This window comes from Lemur catta, chromosome 1, assembly GCF_020740605.2.
Source record: "Lemur catta isolate mLemCat1 chromosome 1, mLemCat1.pri, whole genome shotgun sequence".
Classification (NCBI taxonomy): domain Eukaryota; kingdom Metazoa; phylum Chordata; class Mammalia; order Primates; family Lemuridae; genus Lemur; species Lemur catta.
In genome coordinates, this window is record NC_059128.1 from 149,148,251 (window position 1) to 149,163,111 (window position 14,861).

General features: G+C 35.0%; 1 protein-coding gene and 1 non-coding gene across 2 annotated transcripts in view; both read left to right on the forward strand.

The window, feature by feature from the left end:
* Positions 1-12,822, forward strand: part of DYNC1LI1 (dynein cytoplasmic 1 light intermediate chain 1) — a 35,222-nt gene extending 22,400 nt beyond the window's left edge. The window contains exons 6-13 of the mRNA XM_045537508.1: positions 1,417-1,510; positions 4,350-4,485; positions 5,077-5,188; positions 7,315-7,374; positions 7,503-7,547; positions 9,200-9,320; positions 10,281-10,433; positions 11,915-12,822. Of these exons, the coding sequence (XP_045393464.1) occupies positions 1,417-1,510; positions 4,350-4,485; positions 5,077-5,188; positions 7,315-7,374; positions 7,503-7,547; positions 9,200-9,320; positions 10,281-10,433; positions 11,915-12,024 (831 nt within the window). The 3' untranslated portion in view covers positions 12,025-12,822. The remainder of the gene's footprint in view (positions 1-1,416; positions 1,511-4,349; positions 4,486-5,076; positions 5,189-7,314; positions 7,375-7,502; positions 7,548-9,199; positions 9,321-10,280; positions 10,434-11,914) is intronic.
* On the forward strand, positions 2,630-2,688 carry LOC123631272. Its single transcript, XR_006733114.1, has one exon. It is a non-coding gene; the product is annotated as a U7 small nuclear RNA (small nuclear RNA).
* Positions 12,823-14,861: the final 2,039 nt, after the last annotated feature.

A 14,861-nucleotide genomic window follows, 5' to 3' on the forward strand; every position in this document is an offset into this window, starting at 1 on the left:
TCTCTTTACTAAACTACACTTCACCAAAAGTACCATTAAGTCAACAGTATAATAATTTTTAATCATTTGAAATATCACTCTCAGGGCCAGGCACAGTGGCTCACGCCCGTAATCCTAGCACTCTGGGAGGCCGAGGCGGGCGGATTGTTTGAGCTCGGGAGTTTGAGGTTGCTGTGAGCTAGGCTGACGCCACGGCACTCTAGCCTGGGCAACAGGGTGAGACTCTGTCTCAAAAAAAAAGAAACATCATTCTTTTGTAAATATCATTCTTGTGTAAAATGGGCAAATCAAGTGCTCATCATAATTACATAAGGAGCCTCTGTTCTATTATATATATATCCATGGAGCAAAAAAAATTACATACCAGATTTAACCTCAAACTAATATTAGGTATAATGAAGATTATGAAATGTTTGTTTATTTTTATATATCACACCTTTAATTTGGAACAGTTTTGGTGAAGTTATTTGCATGTCACAATGTTTGAACATGCCTTCTTTGTATTTTCCATAACGTTTTTCTGTAGCAAGCAGAATTCAGAATTGTTTCATTGATTGTACAGGTGGCATTTCAAAAATCACCTGTGATTCCCTTATTTTGTGATTGGTGAGGTTGTAGTAAGAGTGAATAAAAGCACCAGAAAAGAAATGAAGATCAATTGGAATAAGTAGAGACTCCTTGCATATACAGAAGTGTTTTATAGAACTAGAATACATTTTATTAATTAATTAATTAATTAATTAATTAATGAGACAGAGTCTCACTCTGTTGCCCAGGCTAGAGGGCTGTGGCGTCAGCCTAGCTCACAGCAACCTCAAACTCCTGGGCTCAAGCAATCCTCCTGCCTCAGCCTCCGGAGTAGCTGGGACTACAGGCATGCCCCACCATGCCAGGCTAATTTTTGTTCTATATATATTTTTAGATGTTCATATAATTTCTTTCTATTTTTAGTAGAAACGGGGTCTCGCTCTTGCTCAGGCTGGTCTCGAATTCCTGAGCTCAAAGGATCCACCTGCCTCGACCTCCCAGAGTGCTAGGATTATAGGCATGAGCCACTGCGACCAGCCTATAATACATTTTAGATCTTTTTCCTAGAATATAAGTAGTTGTATGAGCCAGTATGACCACTTAGGGTAAGCTTGGCTTGTTATTCCTTATTCCTTTCTGTACTAAAACTTTCTCTGTGGTGTTCTGGCCAGATTAAATATAATGTAGAAGTCAGTACATTTTCTAAAGAAATTAAAATTATTCATTATTTTAAAAGTCTGTAGAGTAGTTGATATTCTGAGTCCTATTGCTTACTCACTACATCAGGGTGGTGGGTTTGTGATGTTCTTCCATCTAAAATTGAAGTTTGAATTATTATATTTAGTTCTGATTTTTTAAAGTTAATGTTGTATTATTTTAATTCAACAGTGTGATGCCATTAGTGTTTTGGAGAAAGAACATGACTACAGGGATGAACATTTTGATTTCATTCAGTCACATATCCGGAAGTTTTGTTTACAGTGTATCCTTTTAATATATTTATTGATGCAATGTGCCTTACCTGTTTTTATTTGTTTTTTTAAAGTAAAAGAATTAAACTGATGGGCTTATTCTGTAAACATTTTTCCTTCTGCCTCTAGTTGGAAATTCCATTTTAATTCCCAAATCATTTGTATCTGGATATTTTGAGATTAAAAACAAGCATTGAAATACATAACATTGATGTGCTGTGTTTAAGTACTATGCTTAAGAAAATAATTATTGATTGTACGTGGATAATTCTAATGGGTTGACTTGAACATGTCTGATTAATAAACTGTATTCATATATTGGTGGTAAGTTATAGGTCAAGATAAATCTTTAGTCTTGTGTATTTTCATTTTTAATTTGTTTAGTATGTTATCTTCTCTGTGTATAGACTAACATGGTGGTTTCAGAATCTGGCTTGTGCCTATCTAATATCTATGGGATTGGAACATTCCAAGGTGAGGCTGTAAAATCTGTACTTTAAAAAGCTTACACCAGAAGGATATCAAGATCACCAAGAATAATTTGGAGGTTGTCAAGGATTTATTTAAAAGTGTTTTCAAGTCCAACCGAGAACTCTGACATTTAGGGGAAAAAAAAAAGAGAAAGAAAAAAAGCTTTACATGGGTTATTTTGATGATCACTGGGTTGGAAAACCTTCTCTAGATTGTAAGGATTAGGTGAGACAGTGAATAATATGTACAACTAAAAGAGAAAATGAAGATTGTAAGTGAATGCTTTTAAAAGAATTTACAGTTGAAAACTTACACTTTAAGTACACCTGCCCTTTTGGATCAAATACCTTGCAATTACATTCTCCATACAAAGTTTTTTGAGTCTGAAAGGTAATGAAATGATATTAGGAGTAGATAGTAGTAAGTAACACACACATGTTTTTAGTGTCTGCAATTTACAAATTATTCTCACTAGGGAGCGTTTAATTTAAAGACTCACTCACAGGAACCCGAGCTGAATAAGATTATTGCTAATTTCCCTTTCCCTCTTTTCCTTCAGTTCTTTCTCCTTTTCGTGGGCCTTTCTCTCCTCATGTCACCTAAGTTAAGGGTTGACTTAAAGGGCACTTGTCTACATAGTGTCTTTAAAAAGAAAACAAAAGTGTTACAGCTCTTTTTGCATTTGTCTAGCAAGTTTTCCAGAAACTGGAAAACCACCCCCAAAAAAGAAAAAGAAAACAAAAGGTGTTTGTTTTCAATTGAAGTAGTTGTCTATAGCCCTTTTTTTGTTATCTTTGAAGATTAGAAAATTTAAGAACAGTTTCTTTAAACATTTATTTAATGCTGTACTTAAATGTAAATATAGAGATGTAATCAGAAAGGAAGCTGTCCACTAAAATAGAGACCTTTATAGCCAGTTTATTTTAAAAGAATACAAAAAAGAATACAAAATGCTGTTATTTGAAGATGAGGTATGTGTTTATCAGTGAGTGAGGTGACAGTTTAAAATCATCTTTATGTAAAAGTTGTTTAAGCCAGGCATAGTGGCTCCCAGCACTTTGGGAGGCTGAAGCAAGAGGGTAGCTTGAGCCCAGGAGTTTGAGACCATCTTAGGCACCATAGTGAGACCCTGTCTCTACAAAAAATAAAAAAGATTAGCTAGGTATGGTGGTGTGCACCTATAGCCAGCTACGTGGGAGGATCGCTTGAGCCCAGGAATTGAAGGCTACAGTGAGCTATGACCATGACATTGCAGTCCAGCCTGGGTGACAGCAAGATCACATTTCTACCCCCCCAAAAAATATATATATATATTTAATTGCAATGCAAATCTTTCAGTTATAGAAATCTAAATGATCATAAATTGATTCTTATTGTGGAGAAGATCATTAATGCAAAGTTCACACAATTAAACATTTGTTTAAGATTGTTTCTACCAAGTAAAGTTTCATACCAAATTAAGTTATATTTAGCAATATTACTTTTAGATTTATAAGCCTCGGGCCATGGCCTAGAAAATATGAGTATTCCAGTCAAACAGTTAGACACTCTCCCAGCATTTCTTCTTAGCCTAAGTCACTATCTCTCTTGGGGACACAATGGTCAGTGCTAGAGCACAGCCCTAAGGGGTGATCGTAGAATTTCTAATGGACACTCTGAACACATCATCTGTCAGTAGTCACATTGCCCCTTCTACAGGCCTCTTGCTGTTTTGATCCACCATGTCTTTTGGATAAAAGATGAAAGTTAGAAACTGCTTCAGTTAATACATCCTCATATGTTATTTCAAGTTTCGGTCATGAAATCTACTTTTGCCTTGGGTCATGCCTGAAAGCCTCCTGATGATACTGTCTGGCTCACCTTCTCTCAATAATGGGTCTTTTGTGCCCTCTTCAGTAAGTCTCCTAAGCTTTGTCTATGAAGTCTTAATTCCTAGGATTGGTAAAAGAAATTCCTGAGATTAGTAAAAACAACAAGAGAAAGTAGTGCAAATTATTTTTGTTGAAAAGGTACAAACAAAGCAGTTGTTGATAAAATTTCCACTTTCATGAAGTTTAGGAAGGTTAAAAACAAAAACAAAAAAATTGTCTTTTCATGTGCTTTAAATATAGAGGTAGTAGTGGTGTTAGTATTACTAAATTTAGTCTTGGTTTAAGGAGACCTCTACCCTCCTAAATTCAACTGATTATGCAAAGATTTTTTAATTTATACTTTAGCTCATGTTTATACTTTAGAAATTCTTATTTACTGTATAATACACCTTTGGAAGTTATTTTTGAAACATATGTATATAGATGTAAATGGTAAGCTGAGAACACAGAATTTTATGGTACCTGTTCATGGAATTTGCCCAGAATTTTCTTTAATGATATTATTCAGATGGTGCAGCACTTATTTACACTTCAGTAAAAGAAAATAAAAATATAGACTTAGTATATAAATACATTGTTCAGAAACTATATGGATTTCCCTATAAGATTCCTGCTGTTGTTGTGGAAAAGGATGCAGTATTTATGTAAGTATACTCTTAAGTATATTATTTTGTTATGTATTGTTGCTGCTGTTTGATTAATCATCTTCAGTTTTGAGATGGGACCAGTAAACCTTTCCATGATAAATAGATGAGAATCTATTCCTAGACTGTTGTATTTATTACCCACCTTGATCTATTTATCATTGCCTATGAGATTTACTGCTGGCCTGAGCCCTTTTTTGAAAGGCCTCTGCCATTATAGCTAAACTGTCTAATGGGTGCATGTATTAGTGTATTGTATCTACTTATTCTTTAATTGATTTTGATACATAAATGACTCAATGTGTAATCTAGACATGCTTTTGAAAAGTTCCCTGAATAAAATTGGGAGGTAATAATTACTTCCCACACCAAGAAAAAAATGTAATGGACATTTTTTAAGATCAGGAATGTTTATAATCATTTTAAGTAGAAATTATTAAAACATAACATGGACATTATAATAAAAAGCTAATTAGTTTTCCTTAATTGGTCAAATTGACATCATAAAAATGTTCCTTTTACATGATTATGTGGTAAATGAAAAATGGCTATATAAATGCTTGAGAATTCATCATGTGCATTTCTTTCCAGTCCAGCAGGGTGGGATAATGATAAAAAAATAGGAATATTACATGAAAATTTTCAAACATTAAAAGCAGAAGATAATTTTGAAGACATTATAACTAAACCTCCTGTCCGAAAGGTAACAGTTTTAAGTAGTTTCAGTATGTAGGCTTTTAAACTGAAGGGTACTTCCATAACTTTAAGATTGTAGGTAGAAAGACAAGGATACTCTTTTCTATGGGGGGGTGGTTTCTAAGTGTAATTTGGCTTTTTCTAATGTACAATTCACATAATGATTTGTTTTAGCAAAATACAAATCAACTAGTTACTGAATCTTAGCCTTTGGCATAACAATATTAGCAAGTATTAGTACAGAATCCATATTCTGATTTAGTGCCTTGGAAATCATGGATTGGCATGAGTGTATATGTTGATCTTAAACAGTTTGAATGGGTAGAAGCTGTGAAATTTCTAACCTAGATCTTGGCCAAAAGCCACAAAAACAATGCTGGAATAATTTTCTTAGTTCTACCTATTGAGGCAGATCTTGGATCTTCTCTACAGGTATTAGTTATCCACTTTAGTGCACAGCTATCCAGGAGCTTCCAGTTTTCTATATTCAATTTTGGTCTGGACTGTAACATGTCATTCTATAACTATTAAATCATAGTAAACAGTGTATGATGTTCTATGTTAGATATATAGATGTTTCTGAAAAGTTCTATAAAAATGAACGTTTCCACATACAGATTGAGTATTCCTGATCTGAAATCTGAAATGCTCCAGAGTCCAAAACTTTTTGATGTGGTGCTCAAAGGAAATGCTTATTAGAGCATTTTGGATTTTGGATTTTCAGATTAGGAATGCTGAACTGGTAAGTATAATGCAAATATTCTGAAATCCAAAATACTTCTGGTCCCAAGCATTTCAGATAAGGGACACTCAACCTGTAATACTTCTCACTGGCTTGCTTTTAGTTTGGACATGTATTTCAGGAAAAAATAATTTTGATTTAACATATATTGAGTCTTAAGAATCCAGACATTCACAATATAAAGCATTCATCTTCTGTTTGTGGGTCAGTAGTAATAAGATCAAATGAAAAATCAATTGATGTGGTATTTGGTTGGGTTGTCTGTTAAAGGAAATACACATACAAAAATGAAACAGCAAAAATGTTTCCCATTCTTTTTACCAACAAAATGCTTTCTTTAGGTTTTCTTTTTCTTTTATTCATTCCACAAATATTTATTGAGCACTGTTTAGGTGCTAGGTGCTAAATAGGAAGGAGGGTGATGCAAATGATGAAGCAATACAGAGACCATCTGCCAAGTGGTGATTAAGTGCTATGGAAGTAAAGCAGGATGTGGAGAGAGTGAGTGAGAGGACTGAGCCTGGAGAAATTCTGTTTTAGGTGGAGGGAAGGTCTCTGATAAGAGGGGAGAATGTTGAAGGCCAGGGAACTGCAAGTGCACACACTCAGACAGGAACATGTGAAGAAGGCAGAGAGGCTGGAAAGAGCTGTGCAGAGGGCCAGAGTGGTAGGAGATGAGAGGCAGAGTTCAGTTATTGTGGGACCTTAAGGCTACAGTAAGAACCTTGGATTTCATTCTGAGTTAGATGGAAAGTAATTGGAGAGTTTGAGCAGAGGAATGATGTAATCTGACAACCTTTTAAAAGGATCACTCTGGCTCCTGGGAAGAACACAGACTCAGTGTGTGTGGTATAGCAAGAGTAGAAGCAGGAAACTTGCAATTCCTTTTCCTAATTATTCAGGTGATAGAAGAGCCATTATATTCTTACTTCAGGGAAACCAGGAACAAGTTTCATTTCACTCAACTGAGATATTACTGGCCCTTTTAAAACACTAAACTGTTGTTGAGCAAATTTTGTTGACATGATTAATATGCCCATGGCTCTAGAGTTGTGATGTTCAGTAGAGTAGCCACTGGCCACCTGCAGCTTTTAAATGTAAATTAAAATAAAATATCAGTTGCTCTGTCACATTAGCCACATTTCAGTAGCCACTGGTGGCTAGTGGCTACCATGTTAAATAGTACATATACAGAACAATTACATCATTGTAGGTAGTAATGGACAGCTCTACTATAGGGCTTGGATAGGGCAGTTCACTCATGTAAATATAAATATAGGTAATGTTTATATTCATGAATTGTTTTTTAATTAGTCTAATCTAGAGAGTAAGTTATCAAGAGTATTGGCATAGTATATTAAGCTTGCTCACTTACGTATTGCTCATTTCAGTTTGTGCATGAGAAGGAAATTATGGCAGAAGATGACCAAGTGTTTCTTATGAAGCTTCAGGTATGAAATTACATCACAAACACATTTAGTATGGTTAATGGGTAAACTGTTCTTGTATATATTTTCTTTGAAAATACAGTAATACATGCTGCGAATGTCTAAACTGGGATTCTTTTGTTTCTTCTCAGTCCCTTTTAGCAAAGCAACCACCAACTGCAGCTGGAAGGCCTGTGGTCAGTATTACAGATTTTAATAAAAGTATTAAAATGCAGTATATACTGTTCTTTTTAAAAAATCATATATATATCTCATATGGGTGTGCTTTGATATAAACTTGAATTCAGAATGCTTCTGGAATTTGTGAGATTTTAAAAGAAGCTTCACTTTCTTTTAGAATATTTATATCATATAAAGATCTATTTTGCAGTGTTTGTTGTGTATTGGTGACTGTACTGAGTCATTTATGTGTTGTCATTTTACATATCTTCACAATAACAGTATGAGACAGGTACTCTTCTTACCCCCATTTTGCAGATGGAGAAATGAAGGCTTTAGTGAGGATGTTGTGGCTTGCCTGAGGTTATACAGCTAGTAGGATACAAATCCAGATTGGAACCCAAATCTGACTCCCAAGCTTATACTCATAACTATTCCTCATTATTCAATAAGTTCTTCCTTTTCCATTGAAGGAAAAATTAGTATTCATTTTTTAAAAATTTATTTGTATGTTTTTAAGAGATGAGTTCTCACTATGTTGCCCAGTGAGAGTGCAGTGACTGTTCACATTTCACAGGCGTGATCATAGTGCATTGCTTCCTCAAACTCCTAGACTCAAGCAATCATTGCACCTCAGCTTCCCGAGTACCTGGGACTATAGGTGCATGCCATTGTACCCAGCTATTGAAAGAAAAATTAGTATTTTTATAGTTGGAGTTGGAAACGAAAAGAAAAAGAAAAATTAGTATTTTAAAGTATGATGGGGGCCAGGTACAGTGGCTCGTGCCTGTGATCCTAGCACTTTGAGAAGCTGAGGCAGGGGAATTGCTTGAGGTCAGGAGTTCTAGACCAGCCTGAACAAGAGCCTGACCTCATCTCTACAAAATATAGAAAAATTATCCTGGTGTGGTGGCATGCAGCCTGTAGTCCCAGCTACTTGGGAGGCTGAGGCAGGAGGATCACGTGAGCCCTTGAGCCCAGAAGTTTGAGGTTGCAGTGAGCTTTGATGATGACACTGCACTCTAGCCCCAGCGACGGAGTGAGACCCTGTCTCAAAAAAAAAAAAAAAAAAGTGATGGGCTGGGCTTCTGATATTTTCTAAATGAAGACAGGATTACTAACAATTTTGTCAGTGGCTTGCAGTGTAAAAGTACCAGTAAAATTAGATGGGGGATAATTGTAAAGTAATTTTTTTTCATAACAATAACTTTTGTGGGCTGCGTGTGGTGGCTCACACCTGTAATCCTAGCACTCTGGGAGGCCGAGGCGGGAGGATCACTCGAGGTCAGGAGTTCAAGACCAGCCTGAGCAAGAGCAAGACCCTGTCTCTACTAAAAAACAGAAAGAAATTTAGTGGACAACTAAAAAAAAATAATATATATATATATATATATATATATATATATATATATATATATATATATAAAAATTAGCCGGGCATGGTGGCGCATGCCTGTAGTCCCAGCTACTTGGGAGGCTGAGGCAGGAGGATCACCTGAGCCCAGGAGTTTGAGGTTGCTATGAGCTAGGCTGACGCCACGGCACTCTAGCCCAGGCAACAGAGTGAGACTCTGTCTCAAAAAAAGTAATTAAGAAAAATAAATAAATAACTTTTGTGATGGTAAAAGTTTAGTGTTTTTATAATTGTGGTTTTTCTATTTTTACATAGGATGCCTCACCAAGAGTCCCAGGAGGCTCCCCTCGAACACCAAACAGATCTGTGTCATCCAATGTTGCCAGTGTGTCACCTATTCCTGCTGGGTCAAAAAAAATTGATCCAAACATGAAAGGTATCTCCCTCCCTCTCCTCGGTCTGCCCACCCCAAGAAAACAGCACAGTACATTTGTTTTACAATGGAGAGAAATCTACCTAGAATTCTACCTTTTACCATTACTATTTTCATTTTTGTGTAATACCTTCTAAGCTTTGTCTCTAGAGACATAATCTCATAGTTAATCATATTGTAAACCATGTTACAGTGTATGCTTAATGTATCATCATTTCCATGATGAAAGTTTTGTTATATTTAATCATTGTCCTATGGTAGATCATTGAAGAAATTCATATTTATACTATAATAGGTAACCTGCAATTAACATGACAAAACTATATGTGTAATAGTTATTTCTGCAGGAATAATTGCCATGATGGCATTAGTGGGTTAAAGAGTTTGTACATTTTTATGGCTTTTAATAATGCTTTTTCAAATAGATTGTTCAACTTTACATGTTATCCACATTGAGTGTTGAAATTTTACCACAACCTAATTAGCATTCTTTAAATACTAAGAAGGACTTTTCCCATAATATTTCTCTTCTATTTATTTTCCGCTTTTGTGAATTGTTTATTGCTATCCTTTACCCATTTGTCTGTCAGAACTTTTACTGGTTTTCATGTAGGATTAGGTAACTTATTGTAATACTTCAGGCAAGTATTTCTCAACAGTTCTATTTTTGAAGAACCCCTTTCAAAGGGGAGATATACATTAGCATCTAACATCTTTTTGTTTAAAATGCTTTTGGCCTTTTAAAAATAACATTCTAATTTTTAGGTAAATCTTATACTTTTAAAGTTTACTCGTTTTGTTTTATATATGAAAAGAATAGTTAGCCTCAAAAGATCAAACGACTTAAATTTGAAATTTATAGCTCTTAAATTTTATTATTTGTTTTCTATGTGTGATTAATATAATAATAATTTATGGAAAAACCTAATGTTTTGAGTAAAAGTTTTTTGTTTTTTTTTATAGCTGGAGCTACAAGTGAAGGCGTCCTGGCAAATTTCTTCAACAGCTTGTTGAGTAAAAAGACTGGTTCTCCAGGAGGCCCTGGTGTTGGTGGTGGTAGCCCTGGAGGCGGGGCTGGAGGTGGAAGCAGTGGTTTACCATCTGCCAAAAAGTCAGGTACAATTACCTGGAGCAAGTCACTTTTCTTAAAAAACAGCTTTATTGAGATATAATTTACATACCATTTAAAGTGTATAAGTCAGTGGTTTTGATATCTTTATGGAGTTATGCAGACCATCACCATAATCTAATTTTAGAACATTTTTATCTCCCCAAAAAGAAACCTTGAACCCTCTTCCTTTCTGTTCCCCCAGAGCTTAGGCAATGATTAATCTGCTTTCTGTCTTTATGGATTTGCCTTTCTGGACATTTTGTATAAATAGAATCATACAATGTATGTCTTTAACAAAATGTTTTTGAGGTTCATCCATGTTGTAGGATGTATCAATATTTCATTTCTTTTTATTGCTGAATAATATTTCGTTGTATAGATATCCCACATATTGTTTATCCATTCATTGGTTAGTGGACATTTGAGTTGTTACCACTTTTTGACTATCATGAATAATGTTACTGTGAAATTCATTTTTGTGTGGACACGAGTTTTTAATTCTCCTAGGCAAATACCTAAGAGTGCAGTTACTGGGTCACATGGTAACTTAAGTTTTTGAAAAACTGCCAAAATATTTTCCAAAATGCTGTACCATTTTACATTTCCCTCATCAGGTTATGAGGGTTCCAGTTTATCCATATCCACACTACATTTGTTATTGTCCATCTATTGTTACCATTCATCTTCTTTCCAGATTCTGAAATTTTGTTGATATTTTCTGTTTTACCATTCTTGTTGTCCTATACCTTTTCTTTAAAAGGCCCTTATGGCATTAAATGATAGGTGCCAGTTTTACCTCCATTTGGTAACTGATCCCACAATTTAAAATGAGGGAATTTATTTTTAAATTAAGGATGTTTATGTAACATAATATGCTAAAGTTGGTGGAAGTGTTAGCATTTTTTTTTCCACAGAAGCAACCACCACTGCTGTTCCTTTTTTTTTTTTTTTAAAGAGATGGGGTCTTGCTCTGTGTCTCAGGCTGGAGTGCAGTGGTGGGATCATAGCTCACTGCAACCTTGAAAACCCCTTGGCTCAGCAATTTTCCTACCTTCGCTTCCTGAGTAGCTGGGACTACAAGTGTGCAACCACTTTTTTTTTTTTTTTTTTTTGGAGACGGGATCTCACTATGTTTTTTGGGCTGTTCTTGAACTTCTGGCCTCAAGCAATCCTCCTATCTCAGCCTCCCAAGTAGCTGGAATTACAAGTGCTAGCCACCATGCCCAGTCCACTGTTCCTATTTTGGTGTCTTTCCTTACAGCTTTTTAAAAAATTAATTAATTAATTTAGAGATGGACTCTTGCTATGTTGACCAGGTGGTCTTGAACTCCAAATGATCTTCCCACTTTAGCTTCCTGAGTAGCTGGGACTACAGGAATGTGCCCCCACACCTGGCACATTAACAATTTTTAAATGAAGAGACGTTAGTGCAAAGAGTACTTTGACTTATATCTAAATCTTATTTCTTTTCTTTCCTTCAATGTAGGTCAGAAGCCTGTTCTAGATGTTCATGCAGAACTAGACAGAATTACACGAAAACCAGTTACAGTTTCTCCTACAACACCTACATCTCCTACGGAAGGGGAAGCTTCCTGAAGATACCAAATAAAGCCATTTATTCAGTTTTCTGGGATGATATAAACTTGCCTCTGCCTTTTCCTTCAAAAGTGGAATTAGGGAGCTGGAGTGCTTTTTCAGATGGACTAAATTTATGTTTTTTTTGTGTGTGTATATGGTTGCCCATTTTTATAAAAGGAGCTATACAGAAGAAAATTATTCTACATTATGTAGGATTGCATTGATAATTTTGCATTGCCATTTTGCCTAAGGGAGTAATTTTGGATTTTGAAAATCTCAGAATTTATAGATCTGAAATGCAACCATGTGATCATATTCTAACAGCTGTTTAAAACATGTAGGAGGGTTTAGGGAATGGCAGAAAACATGTAATTTGGGCCTTTGCTGAGTTGGAAGTCCAAACTTAGTTAAGACTATTAAAATCATTTTTTAAAAAATTGTTTCACTGAAAAGGAAGAAAATGATCAATTGTCACATTTTGCACACCAACATACATGTACCACCACACATGTTAATATGCTGAGAAAACTATCAGATAGCATTTGATACACTAGTCATTGTCTCAATCACTGATCCTATAAGTTGTCTTCAAAATACAATTTAGAAATATTGGCGAAGATGTTTATTTAATAGAGAAGAAAAGAAAGCACACTGCCTGAATGTGTAAAAGAAAAATGCAGAGGTTATTAAAATGTAAAGAGGTAACAGTCTTTGGATTTGTCTATACATATATATATATGGCTTTGCCTTAATATACCCCTTTTTTTGTTTGTGACTTTCATCTGTAATCAGTTAATAAAGTATTTATTCTCTGCATTCAGGTTCAAATAACTTGTTGCATTCCCTTATATTTAAATTTGTATTTGTCAGCTAATAAGATTTGTTAGTATAGTCATCACTTGGTATCTGTGCATAATTGGTTCCAGGACCTCCCTTGGGTACCAAAATCTATGGATGTTCAAGTCCCTGATACAAAATGGGTGTAGAATTAATATTTGCATATAACCTATGCACATCCTCCTGTATGCTTTAAGTCATCTCTAGATTAGTTATAATACCTAATTCAGTGTAAATGCTATATAAATTGTTGTTATACTGTATTGTTTAAGGGAAAATGGCAAGAAAAAATGTCTGTATATGTTCAGTACAGATGCAGTTTTTTCCCCAAATAGTTTCAATCTACAATTGGTTGAATCCTCGGATGTGGAACCCATGAATACAGAGGGTGGACTGTAGTTTGAAATGTTTGACTTACTAGAATTCTTAAACATTCTGATCTTCTTCCTAAGAGACATAAGAGTACATAAGATTCACTATCCCATAAGTTTCTTTAATTTGGGTGTTTGCCTTGATCAACACATCTTCCCCACAGGCATGTCTTGAACTGTAAAATATTATTTCAGCATTCCTGGTAGATAAAGATATAGCTGTTTGTCATCATTCAATGGCAAGAAGCTGTTTTAAAAGCTTGGCAGATGTATTAACGCATAGCTACTCACCGGTGGTAACACCTGGTATTAATTGCACGTTTTCAATACTCAGCTTTCATTGCTTCATAAGAACAAGTTGGTTTTTTTATTGAGGTTCACCTAGAGAATACATCTACATTTGACCTATTGAGTCATTTCAGATAGTTGGGACCAAAATGGTTACTGCCCTTTAAATTGGTCTTTGTTACTACTTTAAAAATATATATTCCAAAGGTTTTTTTCACTAAAGTATTTGAAGATAATACCTCTATTCTCTAGCACAATCCTTTCATTAAAACTATAAAATCTGTTTAGTTTTATAATAGTATTTGACACCTTTATAATTTAATGTCAAAAATATATGAGAGGGCAACAATTGTTTCCATGTGGGAAAAACAGGGTGTTCCTAGGCATAGAAAAATTAATTTGTAAGAACATTTGGTTTCATAAAATATTTGAGATAAAAAATGCCATTGATAAAATATTTCATCCAGAAAGGGTTTTGCAATTAGGACAGTGTAGATTTTCTCTCTAAATTAGTATTTGATGAAATAAGTGGAACTAACGAAAAAAAGAATGCAGACTGTGTATTGTGGTACATTTTGATATATCAGCTACGGTGTTTGCATGCATAAACCAACTCATTTTGTGTGTGTGATGTTGAGCATGTACTAGAAAAATCTTTGGAATTGAGTTGTTACCTAAGATTACTGTAAATTGTACACTGTATCTGGGATTTAGTTTTAACTAAAGCCTAGCGTTTACCATGTTTAAACTTTGAACCTATTTTTGTACCAGTTTTTGCAAGGAAGTTTGTTTTACAACTTCATTTTTTGTTTTTAAGCTAACTTCTTTTTAATCCTCCTTTGAATACATTTTTCCCAAAATCCTTAAAGTTTTTATTGAAATATACAATACAGAAGTGTACAAATTACAAGCGTACAGTTCGAAACATCACAGTGACCACATATAGCCAGCACCAAAATAAGAAAGATTACTGGCACCCTCAGAAGCTTCCAGTGTGCCCCCTCAAATCAGTACCCCCACCCACCATCACTGCCTCACAAAGTCATAGATAAATTTTGCTTATTTTTTAAGCTTTATGTAAGTGGAATCTTAAGAATTTATATTCTTTTTGTGCCAGGCATCTTTCAATATAGGGCTGTGGTTCAACCTTTTTTTTTTTTTTTTTGCATGTAGCAATAGTTACTCTCATTGCAGTATGATATTCCCTTGAGCAAATATAGCCAGTGGGCCAGTGAGGTGGCTCGTGCCTATGCCTATAATCCCAGTGCTTTGGGAGGCCAGGGTGGAAGGATCACATGAGGCCAGGAGTTTGAGACCAGCCTGGGCAACATAGCAAGTTGCAGTGTCTACAAAAAATTT